General features: G+C 39.4%; 4 protein-coding genes across 14 annotated transcripts in view; 3 read left to right on the top strand and 1 right to left on the bottom strand.

Moving 5' to 3' along the window:
- LOC149717149 (uncharacterized) overlaps positions 1-18,125 on the bottom strand; it is a 371,656-nt gene that overhangs the window by 301,153 nt on the left and 52,378 nt on the right. The window lies entirely within an intron of this gene.
- On the top strand, positions 11,666-12,155 carry LOC149717155 (ATP-binding cassette sub-family C member 1-like). The gene is made up of 2 exons (XM_089834529.1): positions 11,666-11,778; positions 11,837-12,155. The coding sequence occupies exons 1-2, from the start codon at positions 11,681-11,683 to the stop codon at positions 12,021-12,023; spliced, it is 285 nt and encodes a 94-aa protein (XP_089690655.1). The 5' UTR covers positions 11,666-11,680; the 3' UTR covers positions 12,024-12,155.
- Positions 12,211-15,722, top strand: LOC149717154 (ATP-binding cassette sub-family C member 1-like). The gene is made up of 12 exons (XM_089834674.1): positions 12,211-12,405; positions 12,464-12,667; positions 12,732-12,878; positions 12,937-13,030; positions 13,099-13,463; positions 13,520-13,687; positions 13,754-13,929; positions 14,045-14,138; positions 14,200-14,724; positions 15,061-15,260; positions 15,320-15,449; positions 15,603-15,722. Exons 1-12 carry the CDS (start codon positions 12,211-12,213, stop codon positions 15,720-15,722), a joined length of 2,418 nt encoding a protein of 805 aa, XP_089690800.1.
- LOC149717153 (multidrug resistance-associated protein 1-like) lies at positions 14,630-17,049 on the top strand. Of its 2 annotated transcripts, XM_089835840.1 has the most exons (4): positions 14,630-14,724; positions 15,061-15,449; positions 15,538-16,278; positions 16,813-17,049. In XM_089835840.1, exons 3-4 carry the CDS (start codon positions 15,737-15,739, stop codon positions 16,916-16,918), a joined length of 648 nt encoding a protein of 215 aa, XP_089691966.1. In that variant the 5' UTR covers positions 14,630-14,724; positions 15,061-15,449; positions 15,538-15,736; the 3' UTR covers positions 16,919-17,049. The 2 variants fall into 2 exon arrangements, with proteins under 2 accessions (XP_089691966.1, XP_089691967.1); XM_089835841.1 differs by lacking the exon at positions 14,630-14,724 and having other exon boundaries at positions 15,055-15,449.

Raw genomic sequence — 18,125 nt, 5'->3', positions numbered from 1 at the left:
TAATATACGAATAACATAAACATACATTGAGATACCTTAAAATCATACACAGAATAACATTACGGAAAGGTTGGGTGTAGAAATGGCCTATTGAACGTATTGAATCACCAATAAATCATACCCTAAATGTACACAATATCCTACAATACTACTATGGGCACTACATACCTTTACCAAGTCACGTGACGTCATACCAATACACTAAAATATAAATTCAAATTTCGCGCCATCACCTTAATAATCAACTAAATCTCCCGCCACAACTAGGGGGCGTTACAATTCAAATTTCCCGCCAACAATATCACGTGATACGCGACGTCATCAATCTCAATCCCTTGCAATTTCCCCTCGGGCACGGTACCATCTAGAGGAACGAGATAGATAGAAAAGGGGGGGCAATAAATGGGGCTACGTAAAGGCAGCCTGTATACCGAATTAATTCGGTATACAGGCGTCTATATTCTCTAACATAATCAGACAAACCTAAACTAACCTAATCAATCAATCAACGCCTCAATTAATTTATTAAGTCTCTAATGGCGTATTACATGGTTTACCTGCTCTGAAATATAGCTCGCGATTTGTCTATTACGTCATAAAAACCGACAGAGAAAAACAAGATCGTTAATTACAGATCATTTTTGGTAAATAAAATGCGCGTAATTTCCGAAGCTGCTTTAAAGTAAATTTTTTCCCCCGCCAAACAGTCTTAGCGAGCGATCTCTTTTTATACAGATCAGCTCCTAGCGGATCTCGGGCCGAGCACTTGGAAAACGAAAATTCGAGCTCGAGCTGGAAAACATTTTTCAGAGCAACTCCAGAGCAGCAAATAAAATACGCTATTAAGTCTATACCTTCAGTCAGATAAAATTACGCAATACGATTGACCAGAACTATTCGCTCTTCTTCGAAACTGCATTGCTGTAGACAAAGAGGGTAGACCATTCCATTAATTACTTGCAGAAAGGTAATTTCTGTGGCGCCAAGAGGCAACGCCAGACGGAGCCCGGGTTCACTATACACGCGGAAAGCTATAAAACTCGCTCTGCCTCTAGCGGTGGTTCTTGGTAAAAAAGTAATAACCCAAGAAGGAGGACCCATCACCCCCGTGGTGATTGCTTCTCATCTGGAATTAATTAACTTAATAGTCTATTGACGCGCAGTCATGAGAAAATAACCAAAAGAGACTGAGAAATTATCCATAGCTTAGACTTTAAAATAAATAGAAAATAAATAATTTATATTTCAATTTATGTTTTTTTTTCAATCCCGGCAACCGTCCACGATAGGTGGACTTCCACCATGCTGGAAAAGAAGCGAAAATATTGCAAACTCCGGACACGTCGCAGTTTTAAAACTTCAATTTATGTTACCCGGGAGAGAGAAATAGAAAGAATCAAGAGATACCAGGAGCAAAAAGAGAGAGACCTTCCACCCTTGTCGTCTGCTATTCCCGTCCGTATAAATGGGACCATCTAGAAATAGGGGAGAGGGTCTCCTCGGAACTTTATTGTTACCCAATTTGGCAGCATGGCCCTATTAAAGCAGCGTAGAGATATCCCCATTCTGCCAGCTTTGCTTAAAAATCAACTTGAAAACTAAGCGACCAAACGAATAGGCGGATTAATACACAATGTTCCACAATATAGAAAAGAAAGTAGTTCGTACAAACATCTATAGCCAATGTAAAATGACTCGTTCAATCTGTTTGAAGTAATACAGACAAAGGGCGGGGGATAGAGATACGCGTAATGACGTCACTATTCACAGCGTATTTCGCAAACAATTCTATGTATTGGAGCCTATTCAGTGAACAAGCATTTTGTCAGTACGTCAGGATCTCGTAAAATTCGCTGGCATTTTGCAATGGAGAATGGCGGACCCGGTTTACGACTGATAAGAAGTTTGGCCGGCGTTTTCCAAAATAAAAAGATCCAGAGAGAGGGAGAGAGAAAAAAAAGAGAGAAAATTTAATCCGCGAAGCCAATCTTCTTCCGGAGCTCTATAGCTTTTATTTGGCGCTATTATATCCAATCTAAACCCTGGACCCCTGATAGCAACACCAACTGCGTGGATTGCTTCTTCCTCCGCAATAGACAGTCCTGAACTATAGTTTATCTATTGGAATTTTCTAAGATTCCCTTCCACTTGTCGACAATGACTTCGAGGTAAAAATGTTTACGACTAGGATTGAATCAAAAATCGGTGGTGGAATGGAATGGGTGAAGCTTATTTTCTCCCCCAACTGCATGCTGCTGGATTCTGATTCTTATTCTACAGGGCCGGTAGGCCCTTGTAGATATGACATGACACCCTTCCGTAATGTTAAAGGAAAATTCACAGTTTAAGAACTTATGGTTTGACAGTCTATTTACAACTGACGGAGTTTAAGAATATAGTTTTCTCTATTTCTATAAGTGTATTATGTAGGTTTAACTGGAGAGTTTATTAGGCTTGTCCAGAATTGTCTACCTTATCTCTGTAAAAACGGCAAAAACGGTGGGATCATATTTTGGGTTTGTAAACGTCATAAACTGACTCCAATAGGAGTATATATGAAACTTATTAAATAACATGGCCCGACGTTATTTTGACATGTCTACAATCAAATATAATTTGCTTATTCAGAGTTCCTACAACTTTTTGGAGAACCGATTTCCTTGTGTTTTCCAGGTTTTTTCGCATATATTTCCCCGAGTTTCCCAAGTTTTTCCCATACAATACAACGGGAGTGGTTTTTTATTGCTTAAGCAACCTCTTCAGATCATACTCACTCAAAACCTCACAAATTACCGTGATTTCTCTGAATTTTACTAAAAATTCTAAATTTACCTGAGTTTTTTGTCAACTATTTCACCCCTACCTTACCCTTACCTCTCTCTCAGCCTGTGAGAATTCAACAACTCCCATAGGGGTAAGAGGTTCGAGTTAGCAGACGCCACTAAACCAACGGCGGTTCAGTAGTCCTCGTTTTAAGACTAATTAAATGCTAATTATTTTGTAATAAGAGTTCATTTTTTTTAACATTTTTTTCTTTTATATTTAGAAAAAGGCCGTTCTTTCAAGGGTTAATGTTACCTGACCTTTACCATTAATCCAGTTCCCGTAATTATTATTCGATATTTCAATATTACAGTACAAAAAATAAACCACCGTAATACAACAATTATAAACCACTAGCTGATAAAAAAACCATCACCGCCTTTACGATAAGCTTATTTATGATTATGAATCATTTATACAACCCACAAACTTATAGTTCTCAACGCCCCAAAGGTAATTTTCTTCCCAAAGTTTACCTTATACCCGCGATAAAACCAAATTATTATTATCCCAATACGATTAAACCAAAAAAGCCCATTTACCAAATACGCCCTGAGCAGTGGCCGAGCCACCACCACAAAGGAAAAAGAAACAATTCCTCTTTTTACCCACAAATCCCGATAACGCGGGAGTTTCTATAACCTTTCGTCGCTATAGCACGTTGGCGTTGCCAGGGAGAAGTTGAAAAGGAGTTGTATTGTATACGCATTTTTGGCTTATAACCATGGATCGTAACTCCCGCAACGGGACATAGGGGGACACTTGGTTTCTAGTTTACCACGTGGCAAGCGCCGTCAGAGTTCCTGCAAACTCGCACTACGAACTGAACTCTCACGAGCATCTCGATAAGGAAAAAAATAGCGTCCGTTGGCACAAAGAGGGCATTAAGAACAGGCAGTGTGGGAAATAAGGCACAGACCAATAGCCTGTTTAAAAATTACCTGGGCCAGTTTAAAAATTAAACGCTTTGGGGTCTACTGGCCCTGGTGGCCACTTAATTAATTCAAAGTTTTCCCCCTCATTAAATAAATACTATGTTAATCCCTAAAATTGTCTCGTCTTTGCTTCTATGCTGTTTGCTTGCTTGGCCTGAATTGTGTATGTGGGAGTGGGATTATGGGTGGGTTTCGTGTGTCTCTCTACGCTCTACACAGTGTAGAATCTGTAGATGAAGTGATTTTTGCAGTTAGCTAAAGCATGGCTAAGGGGAAGATAATCTATCCGTAGTCTTGTTTGGGTCTGGTCTCTAGGGAAAGGCAGCCTGCTGCCTTTGACTGTATTAGAGTCTATGGGAAGATACCAATGGAGTGTCAACTCCCTCCCTACGGGCCGAATTTTTTAATTTAGCATTAAAGTATTGGACAGAGACACGTTTCGTATTTAGGCCCTAGATTATATAATATGTTAGAAATTAATATAAAATTATGTACCAACCCTCAAATATACAAGAAGAAAATAATAGCGTGGCTCTTAGGAATTGAACATACTACACTAAAAAACATGATGCATAACTAATAACTAAAGTACTAAAATATATTGTTATAATATTAATAACTATTATATCATTGTAACCGTTTCGATATGACGTTTTTCTCGTTACCAACTTTATTATGCCATAATTAAGTAATTAGTATAAATACATAATTTTGTAACCCTGCCACGCACGAGCATTATACTCATGTGGCAAGGGATAATGCAAAAATATTTTTGTTAACCATATCCTGTACAACATTATGGGCATTAATAATAAAATAATAATAAATAATAATAATAATAAAGACTTATAGTTCTTAATTTAAGACTCCAATATTTTTAAATACCCATAAATATAAAAAGTAACCTACTAAGCCTACGCCCTAGCAAATATTGTCCAGAATACACAATTTGGCCCTAAATTACGAGAGCCTGATTTTTGAGGCTAAAAGTGGTAGGTGGCACAGTGGCCAGTTTTTTAATTAAAATACCTAAGCTCTACTGGCCACAGGTCCAGTTTAAAAAAAATCCTTATTTCCCACACTGAGAACAGGAGTTGAAGCTGGCAGTTTTGGCAAGGCATTTTGGGAGTTCTCGCTTTTCTTTTTTAATTATTAATTTGTTATATTTCCCCTAATATCCGGCTCAACGTATTTCAACCAATAAGAGGGCAGAGAAAGACGCGAGCGCACACCGGAAGCTTAGAAGAAAACTTTCAAAGCAAGCGAGAACACTCTGGACAGCCAAGCCTTCCACTCTTCCCCTTTAAACCCTCTTTGGTTAGCTGTAGTTGCGCAATCAGTACGAGACTTTTATTGACAATAGTACATTTTGTGTTGGAGAGAGGGCGCAAAATAGTAACTCAATATACAAATAGTAACCCGCGTAAAAAGGAGGAAGCAATTTAACCCCCTTTGCTCGCGGTGTCGAATACTAGTTCATCAAACAGTACGGCTCCTTTTCTACTGCTCCCTGGCGTTACGTTCTGATCTAACGATATGATTATTGGAAACAAGGTTGTATTAGGGTTTAGCTTTTGCGCAGAAACTGAAACTTATCAAATTGACAGACACGTGCCCGTCTCGACAATAAATCCGACCGCTGGTCAAGTCAATTCGCGTCTCCGCAAGTCAAGCCTCCATAAAAATAGAAAGATGTCCGTTAAAGCTTATTATCCGATTAAAATACTTCAAAAATGCTCACTGACGTCCGCGCACGTGCCTTTTCTAAGTGGGAATTCTTGTTAGACACAAGCGCCAGGTTAAATTCGCAATTATTACCATAATCTTTAGTGTGCTTCGAGCACAAAGGCACTATCTTTTTACTTGGATAATTTAGAGTTTTGCATAGATCTCCAAAAATTGTACAGTAAATTCTTAAAATTGCGTTTTAGCATAGCAACCCCAAACGTTAACTTAACCCTCTAAAATAAAAATACACGTACTAATCGCTAAAAAATAAACTTTACATCATTTAACAGCTTAAAAATAAACTTTACATCGACTAACAGTTTAAAAATATAATTTTCGCATCGACTAACCGCTTAAAAATATAATTTACATAAACTGCTTAAATAATTTGTCTTACACAAACTAACGGCTTAAATAACTTGTTTAACATAAACTAACGGCTTAAATAACTTGTTATACATAAACTAACGGCTTAAATAACTTGTTATACATAAACTAACGGCTTAAATAATTTGTTTTACATAAACTAACGGCTTAAATAATTTGTTTTACATAAACTAACGGCTTAAATAATTTGTTTTACATAAACTAACGGCTTAAATAATTTGTTTTACATAAACTAACGGCTTAAAAAATTAAATGTACATAAAAAACGGCTTAAAAATTAAACTTTACCTAGAGTAAAAACTGAAAAATTAAATGTACATAAAAAAACGGCTTAAAAATTAAACTTAACCTAGAGTAAAAACTGAAAAATCAAATGTAACATAGACTAAGCACTTAAAAACTAAATATTACATTGAGTAACCGATCAAAATTAAAATATTATATTGACTTGCACTACATGATTAAATTAATTTTCATCGAGAAAATCTCATAAAAAAGATTTCCCATAAGTAATAATTAATAGGCCTTTACATAAAATCCGTATGTTGCCGGGGGAAAAAGCAGAGACGAAGGCTATTCTTCCCTCCCGCGAAAAGAAAATGTTGCCGGGGGAAAAAGCAGAGATGAAGGGCGTTCGTACCCTCCCGCGAAATAATTTATAGAAAGGCCTATTTGCGTATAGCTACATAATTAAACTAGTTAATTTCGAGTTACTACCATATCACCCTCGGCTGAAGTCATATCCATGAGATAACGCTATTAGCTTGGTTAAGAGGGTACTAGACAAAAAATAAAATGAAAATGCATCCGATGATTGACAAGTATGGGAAAATGGGCGTAGGAAGTCGGCACGCGCCTGGGTGGATAGTGACTGTCCCGCAGGTTAAACCCCGAATACTGTGGACGAGGGATAATCTCCATTCTTGGCCTAGGTATAGAGTCGCGTGCACGTCAAAATAGGAACGGTACACACGCCGTTTCAATGGCCATCTAATGACATGAAACCGACGCTAAGCCTAACCGTAGACATACACGAATGGGAGGAGGTGGATATTTAAATACCATTTCACAGTCGACTGACCGAGTCAAAAAGTCAAAAATTAGTCGGAGGAGGATTAAAAAAAAATAAAACGTTTCCCCTGCATGGACGTACGTCAGCGGGATTTTAATTTAAAAACCATGAAGTTCATTTAAATATATTAAAACATATTAAAACTAAAAGTTTAATCACCCATACCAGAAGTTTGACATGAGTTTGAAGGCAGGCTTATTTAGAATTTTAACAATTATTTGTTTGCCTACAGCTGTATATGGGGCCTGCAAATTAATTCTAAATATATTAATATTTTGATAGTTATGAGTGAAAAATTGATTAAAAAATTCACTTCGTTATTTGAATTGCTGATTATTATGACGACCAAATCCACAAAAAAACAATTCCACCAAGAAATTTGTGGTCTATTTTACGGAGCACTCTTAACATTAGAACTGGGTGAAAGACATTTGGGTTACAAAGGCTGAGTGCCCGACAATTGGAGCGCGACAATTTGGAGGATTGAAACTTGGGTATTCGAAAATTGGTTGAGCGACAATTGGTTGGCAGTGAAACCGACAGATCGTCAATAGGTAAATACATAAAGTAGGAGGAGCTAATTGAAAAATATAACAAATCGTCACGAGTGACGTTTCTAGTCTGGAGAAATGACGCTCGCGCTTAAATTCGTAAGATCATGGAAAGAATGCACGTGAGGAAATTTGTTTTTGTGTGAAAAAAATTTTTCTCGCGAGCATTCTACACCAGACTCACGTCACGTGCAAAATCGCGGGCAACTGTGATGACGATTTCTTATTTTTTAACAAGTTCAGCAAGACCTAATACTTTATATTCACCTATTGGGTGAACATAAATTTTATTTTTTTTAAAAAAATTACATACTTCTTAAGACCATAAACTTTGGATGGTCAAAATTTTATGTTCTGTGAGGTCAGGCCAGGTTAGGAAATGGAACATCATTTGCGGTAAATTTTCTACAATATTTGTGTAAAACCTGAACATATATATTGAGTGAGTTTTTATTGCTCAAAATGTTATTCAAAATACGAACAAAATTCCGCGTTCGAATAAAACTAAAGTCTGTGTATTTAACGCTTTATGTGTTATGTTTGGTCAATAAAATTGTACACGGTCCATGTCTCCATATCAGCTTTCTTATTGTGACAAAAATATATTCAATATAATTGAAAATATCTTGTGGAATATGATCAATATATTTGTCCAATAAAGTTTTAAATTTTTTTTCTACATATTGAGCATTCAACACCATGATGGATTTTTATTTGCACAATTAGTGAAAGGTCTTGGGAATAATTTATAAGATGATCAATTTTATAAATGTCCCCCACTTAATTTGTGCAAAACATTGAGCGTGTAAAGGCCGCATAAGTTTAACTGTTTATCAATACATACAATATAAAATATTTAAGAATCGACAATGTCCTTTCCAAAAAGACGTTATCTGGAAATATTTGTAACTCAATACGAGGGTAAAGATAGTTACGCGTACTTAGGGATGTGAGTCGGTAAATTACCGTCCGTAAATTACCAAATACCGCGTAAATTACCATTTTATATCTTACCGTAATTTTAAAATGGTAATTTACCGGTAAATTACCAAAATTACCGCGGTAATAAGCCTATGAAAGTATAAAATGCCATAAATTACGGTAATTTTTGTTATTCCAAAATTTTAATCGGTAATTTACAGGTAATGTTTCCGTAATTTACCCGGTAAATTACCAATTTTAAAAATTACGGTAATTTCACAACTCTACGCGTACTGATACAATCGTTTACATTAGAAGTATAAAAGTTTCTCAAGTTTATGTTTGAGACGATAGCCTGGTTTCGAGATTTACTAGTACCTTATGCTAACACATAATTTGTCCTTGCATTAATTTTCATACGCAAAAACGCAAATCGCTCTGTTATTAAAGCACCGTATCATCGACGCCCTCTATGACCGTCTAGTGTACTGGAACTAAACCAAACACATGTTGTTTTCAGTATAGAGTGTGAACCGTTTCACAAGTGCATAGCATTTTACAAGTGTATAGCGTTTTAAAATTATATAGCGTTTTACAATTGTATAGCGTTTTACAAGTGTAAAGCGTTTTACGTCCTAAAGTATCACCTCTTCATTCGGAAAAACAAAATGGTGTCCTTACCTACTTTCCATGAATTTTGTCAATCGAAGTTTTGGGTAAGTAAACGCCCGTTAAATGGGTAAGTGTACGCCTGTTAAATGGGTAATTAAATCAGGGCCTTCGCCAGGGTCAAATTTTAGGGGAGGGCCGCGGTACGGCACTTTTTTAAAGACCGAAAACGTTGCTAAGAAAAGGTTTATACATAGCTTACGTCAAAGTTCGAATTCTAAAATCACGCCTTCATGATGTTGATATTGGTTAGATACCCTCGTTTCGGCTCGGAGAAGTCATATTTTGATTTCCCAACTTATTTAAAATAAAGATATTAACCTTATTGAAAGTAGTGCTGTGCGAGTACTCGATCGAGTATCGAGCCGAGTACTCGACTCGATACTCGATAAGAGATTTTCTGACACTCGAAAAAGTTTCGAGTATCACACCAAGGCTCGATAAATACTCGAACCTGATTTTGGAAGGCCTTTAACTCTGGAAATTGTAAGCAATATCTATAAAAATCTACTAAAAAGTCGCGCTTATTGGTTAACAGACGCAAGTTAGTGCTCATCGGGTAGTTTAGATCATAATACCAGTGTAATGTAGTAGGGTAGTAGCTCCTAGCTGGTTCAATAGTGTAAGTAAAAGTAATAAAATACAGGTAAAGGCACATTGACTATTATTATTATTTATTTATTTATCTTTTATTTTTTTTAAAGTTCAGCTTAGTAATTTTCGTTTGGAACTTGCGCGAAGTATACGAATGGCTAGAAATGACTTCGGTGAGGAATGAGGTTCCGAAGAAGATATTAATTTAATGAGGAATTAGGTTATTTATATTTAAAGGGAAGAGGACTAATACCGTCTTTGAATTGTTTGAAGCAGTTGTCGATGATCAAAATTACACTAAATGTCTATTATGACAGCCATAAATTAACATGAAGTGTGAAAATACTAGAAAATCAATCCCCAATTACTCGATAAATACTCGAAACAAATTTTCCAACTACTCGATACTCGAGACTCGGCTCGATACTCGATAAGAGAAAATTTCAATACTCGAGACTCGACTCGAAACCAAAAATTTAAGGCTCGCACAGCCCTAATTAAAAGTCAGTTTTAGGTTTTTCTTAGCTTGTGTCTCGAATTAAAACCACCTATTTCTAAATTATATGTTTCTAAATTCTAATACGACGTAACTAAAGTGTTTGCAAAAGGTTCATTTTCTCGCTTAATAAAGTTCGAAAAAGGCTTAAAATATATAAGTTCAATCTAACAGCCAATAAACATTATGGGAAATTTACGTAAAATACTCGATATTATGTAATTTGCAAAAAGTGTTCCAAATACGAAATTACCCTACTAGCCAAATTGAAATTCAGGTTGAATGGCACAATCCCGGTTTGGTTTCAGGACTCTAATTTAACGTGGTACACGGATAATTCGGACTTTACGCCGTGCTTCCAGAAAACAGTTTTGGTGTGGTTGCCGTGCGCCTTCTTATGGCCGCTTTCTATACCACTTTTCAAAAATTTCAAGCGAAAACGTGACCCCTTTTCAAACATTGACATGACCAAAACGGTAAGAATTAGAAAGTAAGGATTGCCAAGCACGCGTGAAACAAATTCCGAGCGTTTTTCAGGTTTTAGCTCTGTTACTGGCGTCCTTAAACGCCTTCCATTTTGGAAGACAACTTTATTTAGGCGAAGTCGAGACTCTCGACAATTTGGACACAGTCATAAAGTTCGCGACTTACGTAATGATTTCCAAAATATGTTTGGACCAGAGATCAGGTTTCTACCTAATTTGAAGTGAAAACATCGGTCTACATTGCAGGTGTTGGCAGTTTTCCTCTTCATCTACGGTCGCCGAATGGGAACGGTTTCTTCGGCAATTAAACTCTTGTTCTGGTTTCTATCGACAGTTAGCGAAACCATTACTTACAGATCAGCCATGATGAATCGCTATTTCGAAGTGAGTTACCAGATTGACAAGGCTACTCTCAATTTACAGATTTTATCATGAAGTGGCAGGATATTCGAGATGACATCTGTGGCTTTATTACGGAGACATTGAGCTACTCGTTCGTTATAGCCACCCTTGTGCTGAACACAATAAGCGACAGGCGTCCACTGGACAAAAAGGACTTTCAGGAAAAAGAAAAGCCAATGGTAAATAAGTCCATATGAAAAACGATTACGTTCAAAGTGACATTTTCTTTTGGATATTGTTAGAAATCCCCGGAGGAATGGGCTCCCTTCTCGTCGAGGATGTCCTATTCGTGGATGAACAGGTACGCGCTCACGAACAAAATGCATTCGGCTTTTCGTTCAACTTTGTTCATTTTATGGACGACACAGTTTCATGTGGAAAGGGTGGAAGACGACCCTAGAACCCTGGAACGTCTACGATCTTAACATTTCGGACAAAGCCGCGACTGTCAAACGCATGTTTGACAAATATTGGCAATACACACAAATACACCGGTAATAAAAGGGCTGATCCGTGCAAGCGCATGTTGATGGCTTTACACAATCATAAATTATTGCAGAAGCAGCGACAATATTGATGCTGGTGATCAACTGAAACGAAATGCAAATTCCATTGGGATGGCCTTGTTTAAAACTGTCTGGCCCTTAGTCTTGGGCGGGGCAGTGTTTCAAATTTTCTCCGACGTTGCAGGTTCCATGACCGCCCCAATACTCAGGTTACAAGCTCATTCAAGCTCACGCTGTCAAGAAAGTCGTTGACATATAATTTTTCAGATGGATACTCGAGTATTTGTCGAGTGACGAGCCACAGTGGAAGGGGGTGTTCTACGCCTCTTTATTTGGACTAGTCGGGGTGGCGCAGTCTTTACTGTTGGAAGGCAGCGCCTACTTTCATACTAAACTAGGAATTAGACTTAAATCACTAACAACGTACGCGCTCTACAAAAAGGTAACAGGTTAGAGGATGGTAGCGTGACCCCTTTATAGATCAATCTTTTCAAACACAATTATGCTGGGTCGAATTGCCTTCTTATCCTCAGGTTATCAAATAAAGAGTAGTGTGGAATTAAAGTTTCTTGTATCGTTAGACGCTTCGCTTGTCAAGTGGTGCACGAGGTGAGCTTTCGATGGGTGCAATACTGAACACGATGTACATCGATACCGATAGATTTCTCTTATTGATCCCAAACCTCGGCTCCATTTGGTCAGTGCCGATGCAGGTCATCCTCTGCACGTTCTTTTTGTATCAGGAATTGGGGGTCTCGGGCTTGGTCAGTTCCGCCATAGTCGTGGTTTTCCTGCCCCTCTCCTACTTAACCTCGTGGAAAATTAAGAAATTGCAGGTCAGATAGTTGAATAAAAAATATTTGAAGTTTTAATAGAAGACACCGTTGATTTCAGGTGGAATTGATGAAAGTGAAGGACCAAAGGATAAAACTGACGAGTGAAATCTTGAACGGGATTCGCGTCTTGAAGTTCTACGCGTGGGAAAGATCCTTTCAAAGAATGCTCGAGAGACTGAAGGAAAATGAAATAGTGTTGTTGAGGAAACAATACAATTTATCAATAGTATCAGTATTCATGAATTACGCCTTAAACTCGACTGTATAAATATCGATTGAGGTAGCGTTTAGAAATTAGTTATTTCAGCACAATTTCTCGTCTCTAGGCGATCCTGGCAAGTTTCGCAGTCTTCGTGCTTAGTGACGATGACAACGTTCTGACTACGGCGAAAGCCTTCGTCTCGTTTCAGTTGTTTCGGACGATCTGTATACCAATAAGATATTTTGGCGACGCTATTAACGCTTTAATAATGGTAAAATATCAATAGGTGTAGTCGCCAAGTAACTCTCCTGAAATATTTGCAAATTCAGATAGAAGTTTCCGTTTCGAGAATAAGTGGGATTTTAAATTGCGGCGAAAATGAAGAATATAGACTTCGAGTCCCAGTCGACGAAGGAAATTTAAGTAAAACTATCTGGGCCCCGTTTGCCCTCCTTCAATGATTGTGGAAGTAATTTCGTCTTTATTGTCAGGTATCGAAGTGACGAAAGGCACATTTCGTTGGAAGTCGGGAGAAGCGGAATTTCTGAAGGACATCGACTTGAAGGTGTCGCGAGGATCTTTGATGGCGGTGATGGGTCCGGTGGGTTGCGGCAAATCTTCGCTCTTGTCCGCTTTGCTCTGCGAGATGGAAAAGGTGACAGGCGAAGTCAGGGTGTCGGGCACTGTGGGATACGTCAGTCAACAACCCTGGATTAGGAACACCTCACTCAGGAACAATATCCTCTTCGTGAACGACATAGACGAAGAGAAATACGCTCGAGTGATCAGCTCCTGCGCACTCCAACGCGATCTCGACAACTTGCCCGCTGACGATGAGACGGAGATCGGTGAAAGGGTAAGTTACTTCAAAGACTGATTTTTAGCGATTGACGTCAACAATCCCATCTTCAGGGAATCAATTTAAGCGGTGGTCAAAAGCAAAGGGTCAACATAGCCAGAGCCATTTATCGAAATGAAGACATTTATCTGTTGGATGACCCCTTGGGTGCGCTCGATTCGAATGTGGCCAAACACATCTTCGATCGAGTCATGGGCCCAAGCGGATTGCTTCGAAACCAGGTTGGTGCGAAAAATTCGACGCATAGAATAACGCGCAGCTATCAGCGTTCATGTTCATCCATTTAGACAAGAATTCTAGTGACGCATAACGTGGCGTTCCTGCGAGAAATGGACGAAATTTTGATCATGGATAAGGGACGAATTGTCGTCAGGGGGAGTTACGACGAACTCACGAGCCCGGGAATGGACACAGACTATTTCGCCCATCACGACAAAAAATCGATCTTCCCACCTACGGAAAGGTATCGGTACGAGGGATGAACCGGTACTGTCACTTGATAGAGAGTTGGGTCAACCCTCAATACTGCTTTCAGGCTGCTTCTGACGGCGGATCTATTATTATGTTTATTGTTACAGCAACCAAGGAGCAAATACAGTCAGCGTAACTGCTCAAGTTAAGCTGAATACAAACGAGAAAATTACGAGCAAAGAAGTACGCAATAAAGGCAAAGTACGTATTGCTACCCTGGCGCCTTTGTTATTCGATGTTCGAATGTTTTGATACTTTTCAGACCCCGCTATCAGTCTACAAAAAATACTTGAAATCATACGGATTTTATAGTTGTATGATAGTGGTGGTTAGTCAGTTCAGCTCGGAAGCACTCACTCAAATAATTTCTTATTGGCTGTCCTTGTGGAGCGAAGACAGGAAAGAAGGGCAACCAGTGAATACCCATTTAAGAACTACACGTTTGACGGTGTACGCCTTGTTAGGACTTACCCAAATAACAATATGTTGCTTGTACTTTTTGGTTTCTAACCTGGCAACTTTACGTGCCACTCGCGCTTTACACTCGGATATGCTGAGGACAGTTTTGCGTTCGCCTTTGTCCTTCTTCGACAGTACACCGACCGGACGTCTTCTTAATCGGTTCTCACAAGACATTGATGTTGTGGACAAGCAACTACCCAATTTGCTGAGACTGGTTTCTTTAAATACCATACAACTAGCAATTACTTCCATTTCTATCATTATGGCCATACCGCTTCTCATAGTACCCCTGATGGTTATCGCTACTGGGTTCGTGTTTCTTCAGGTAAGAGGGCAGCCTGCCATTAAACGCAGATGGACTGGAATGGAGATACGGCGCGTGGTTCTTTTAGGGCAGCGGCTCTCTAGTGCCGCGACCAATGTTGAAACTTTTTCGACTCAAACCATAGCCATAACATGGTCTACGAGTAGCAGAGTTTGGGGACTTTCCCGATAGGGCGACGACTGGTCATGCCATTAGAAGAACGGGGGTTTAAGCTTATCATCCCAGTCCATCTGTGTTTAATGGTTTTAGGGCTAACAAATGTTTTAAAAAGTCCCACGATGCGCCGAGCGTGCGTCATGTCAGCGAAAAGTATCTGAGTTTTCGAATTGAATGTAGCGCTTTTACGTGGCGAGCAACGTGCAGTTGAGAAGAATTTACGCGACGAGGAACTCTTTTCTCTTCTCACACGCCTCCGACTCGGTGGCTGGAACGACGCTCATAAGAGCGTGTCACGCCACCAACAAATTCGAAGAGCAGTTTCTTGACTTAATCGACCAAAGTATGGCCGCGTATTACGCCATGAACATGTGTGAAAGGTTTGCGCTTTATGAGAGACACGAGACAATTCCAACATTGCAAAATCTTTCAATTTCAGATGGCTGACTGTCAGGTACAATATTTTGAGTAACATCTTAATGTTCTGCGTCTTCCTCTTTTCCGTCATCAGCAAAGACCGGGTATTATCACCGGGAACTGTGGGATTTGTCATAACGAGCGCCAACTTGGTACGATGAAGGTTATTTCACTTAAAGCTAGCACAGATATAAAGCTAATTATTTAACAGCTTATTAAAAATTTGAAATACATGATAAGTTTGTGGGCTTCTCTCGAGACGAATATCGTGGCTGTTGAGCGAATCGTCGAGTACTGTCAATTAGAGACCGAAGGCAACTGGGACAAACCCGAGACTCGAGTGCCTCCTAATTGGCCAGAACGTGGAGAAATCGTACTTCAAGATTACAGCACGAGATACCGCCAAGGATTGGACTTGGTCTTAAAGAATATCACCGTGATGATTCAACCGGGTGAGAAGGTGGGCGTGGTTGGGCGGACCGGGGCGGGAAAGTCCTCCTTGACATTGGCACTCTTCCGGATGGTGGAGGGCGTGCAAGGTCATATCGTAGTGGATGGAGTTGATCTGTCGACAGTCAGCTTGACAGTATTGCGATCGCGAATGGCCATCATCCCGCAAGATCCCGTCCTATTCTCGGGCACGCTCAGACTGAACTTGGATCCCTTTAAGCAGCATGATGACCAGCGTCTGTGGTCCGTCCTCGAAAAATCGCATCTGAAGGCCTTGGTGGCGTCTCTCGAGCAGGGTCTCGATCATCCGGTGGCTGAAGAAGGTAGCAACCTGAGTGTCGGACAACGTCAGTTGGTCTGCTTGGCTCGCGCCTTGCTGAGGAATAGCAAGATACTAGTCCTGGACGAAGCGACGGCCTCGGTCGACATGGACACCGATGATCTCATCCAAAAGACCATTAGAAAGGAGTTCGCTTCAGCCACCGTTATCACCATCGCCCACAGGATAAACACCATCATGGACTACGACAGGTATGTTATATCCCGTAATAATTATAAGTTAAACAAAGAAGTCATTCTAAATACAAACTTTCGCAGCTTTTAAGTCATTTAAAATGAACCTTAAGATGTAGATAGTGATGTGCTTCAAGTTTTATAATCAAACTTTGACCCCCCCCAGTCAAAGCAAAGGATGTTGATAAAGATTAACCTTCGGCCTGTCTAATCAATAGTCTGAAGCGGCAGAACTTGTCCTATCCCGTAATAATTATAAGTTAAACAAAAACGTCATGCGAAAAACAAGGCTGCTTTGTTTTGCTAGCTTTTGCAGCTTCATCTAAAAGAAAATTCTCAAACACTACGCAGATTTAAGATGCAAATCGTTCACTGTGTAAGGGTAATACTTGATATTGATGGTCAGTACTTTGGTAAGTTCGTCAAGGCATCGCGCCAAAACATGAGGGTCCCGTTTCACCAATTTTATTTCTTGGCTTAACTAAACTCGTAGCTAATGGTATCCTTTTTAAGGGTAAATTACCGACTTATATGCCGATTATATTTTGACAGGGTGATGGTTTTGGACGATGGTCGAATTGCCGAAATGGATTCTCCGCAAAATCTGTTGAAGAACGATCTGACGCTCTTCTACAAATTGGTCAAAGACGCTAAATAATAATTTTCTCTAATTATGGATCGACCTTCTTAAATTGTTCCAATAATAATTTTACTCGAATAAAAGACGTCTGTGTAATTTCACTCCAGCGTATGTAGCCTTGAGTGGATGGTCATAGATAAAGCATTTAATCTTGTAAAATTCATCAGGCGGTGTTCCGCGCTAAGCCTACTTCGGGCCTACTGAGTGACCACGCTCTGTCGCGTATGGACTGTCTACATAGTATATCCGTTACTTGAAACAAAAACTCTATACACTCACTATTGCTGCTAAGTGCTAACTCGCTACGCCACTAAAATGGTGGTTGGCCGTTATCCCGTTAAGGGAGCGTCCCAATATATTTCGTTACCCTAATCTGATCACACTATAATTGATCAGAAGACCAGTCATCCATCGCTTAACTCTGAAGACACCTCTGATGACTCATTGTTGTGTTATTAACTTTAACACCTTTACATTTGTATAAAAAGTAATTTTTTATTGCATGACTAATGCGCGTCAAAGTTTGCCTCTACGAGACGTAACAACAACTAACACAATAATGGGAGGGTATGATTCTTTTATAACCTTATGCTTATCTATTGACTTTGAACCCGATCAGGCGGGCTGATCATAAACACATCCTCTCCAATACGTTAAGTTTCTTAATTACAATTCAATATTCACAACTATTTTTACAGTAAAGATTTTAGCTAATTACAAATTAAGCCTAACAGTTCATTTCCCTTGGCGGCCACTTCTGGTGTGTATCATTGCTGTTTGTTCGTTACTCTTGGCATTCGGAACTCTTACTGGGTCAAGTGCTGCATTCTTACTAGTTGATGGTTCGGTCGGTAGATTATTAGTTAATGGATCTGGAGTTGAATTATGCACGCTGACTATCGTTTGCTCTGTATTAGTAGCTTAAGTTGAGATGGTTCAGGTTGGTGCACAGCATGGTTTAGGCATATCTTTTTAACCCCGGCGGCATGTACCATCCTCTGGTTCTTCTGGCATTGGTACCAAGTGAAATAGATTTCATCTTAGCAAACCATTGGGCGTTTGGATTAGGAATGATCGGGGCTCAGAAGTTTGATCTTGTACTGTCCCTTGTACTCTAAGACCTGTGACCCACACACACTTCTCTCGAAAGCGATTGCGGTGACGACGATCATAGTCTTCCTTCTGTCTCGGCCTACGTTTCTCTTCACGTTTGAGGACAATGTGA

Source organism: Phalangium opilio, unplaced genomic scaffold (genome assembly GCF_054372755.1).
Source record: "Phalangium opilio isolate 3A_F unplaced genomic scaffold, DU_Popi_V2 ptg000003l_1, whole genome shotgun sequence".
NCBI lineage: Eukaryota > Metazoa > Arthropoda > Arachnida > Opiliones > Phalangiidae > Phalangium > Phalangium opilio.
Note: the sequence above shows the minus strand (reverse complement) of the source record. Positions and strands in the feature narration are given on the sequence as shown.

What these genes read in the sequence shown, in the direction of transcription:
- LOC149717153 (XM_089835840.1), top strand. Translation starts at nt 15,737, where the DNA reads ATGATTCAACCGGGTGAGAAGGTGGGCGTGGTTGGGCGGACCGGGGCG. An exon ending in ACCATCATGGACTACGACAG is followed by an intron (nt 16,279 to 16,812) that starts GTATGTTATATC and finishes ATATTTTGACAG; the next exon opens with GGTGATGGTTTTGGACGATG.
- LOC149717154 (XM_089834674.1), top strand. Translation starts at nt 12,211, where the DNA reads ATGTACATCGATACCGATAGATTTCTCTTATTGATCCCAAACCTCGGC. An exon ending in ATTACGCCTTAAACTCGACT is followed by an intron (nt 12,668 to 12,731) that starts GTATAAATATCG and finishes TCTCGTCTCTAG; the next exon opens with GCGATCCTGGCAAGTTTCGC. An exon ending in TCATAACGAGCGCCAACTTG is followed by an intron (nt 15,450 to 15,602) that starts GTACGATGAAGG and finishes ACTGTCAATTAG; the next exon opens with AGACCGAAGGCAACTGGGAC.
- LOC149717155 (XM_089834529.1), top strand. Translation starts at nt 11,681, where the DNA reads ATGGCCTTGTTTAAAACTGTCTGGCCCTTAGTCTTGGGCGGGGCAGTG. An exon ending in ATGACCGCCCCAATACTCAG is followed by an intron (nt 11,779 to 11,836) that starts GTTACAAGCTCA and finishes ATAATTTTTCAG; the next exon opens with ATGGATACTCGAGTATTTGT.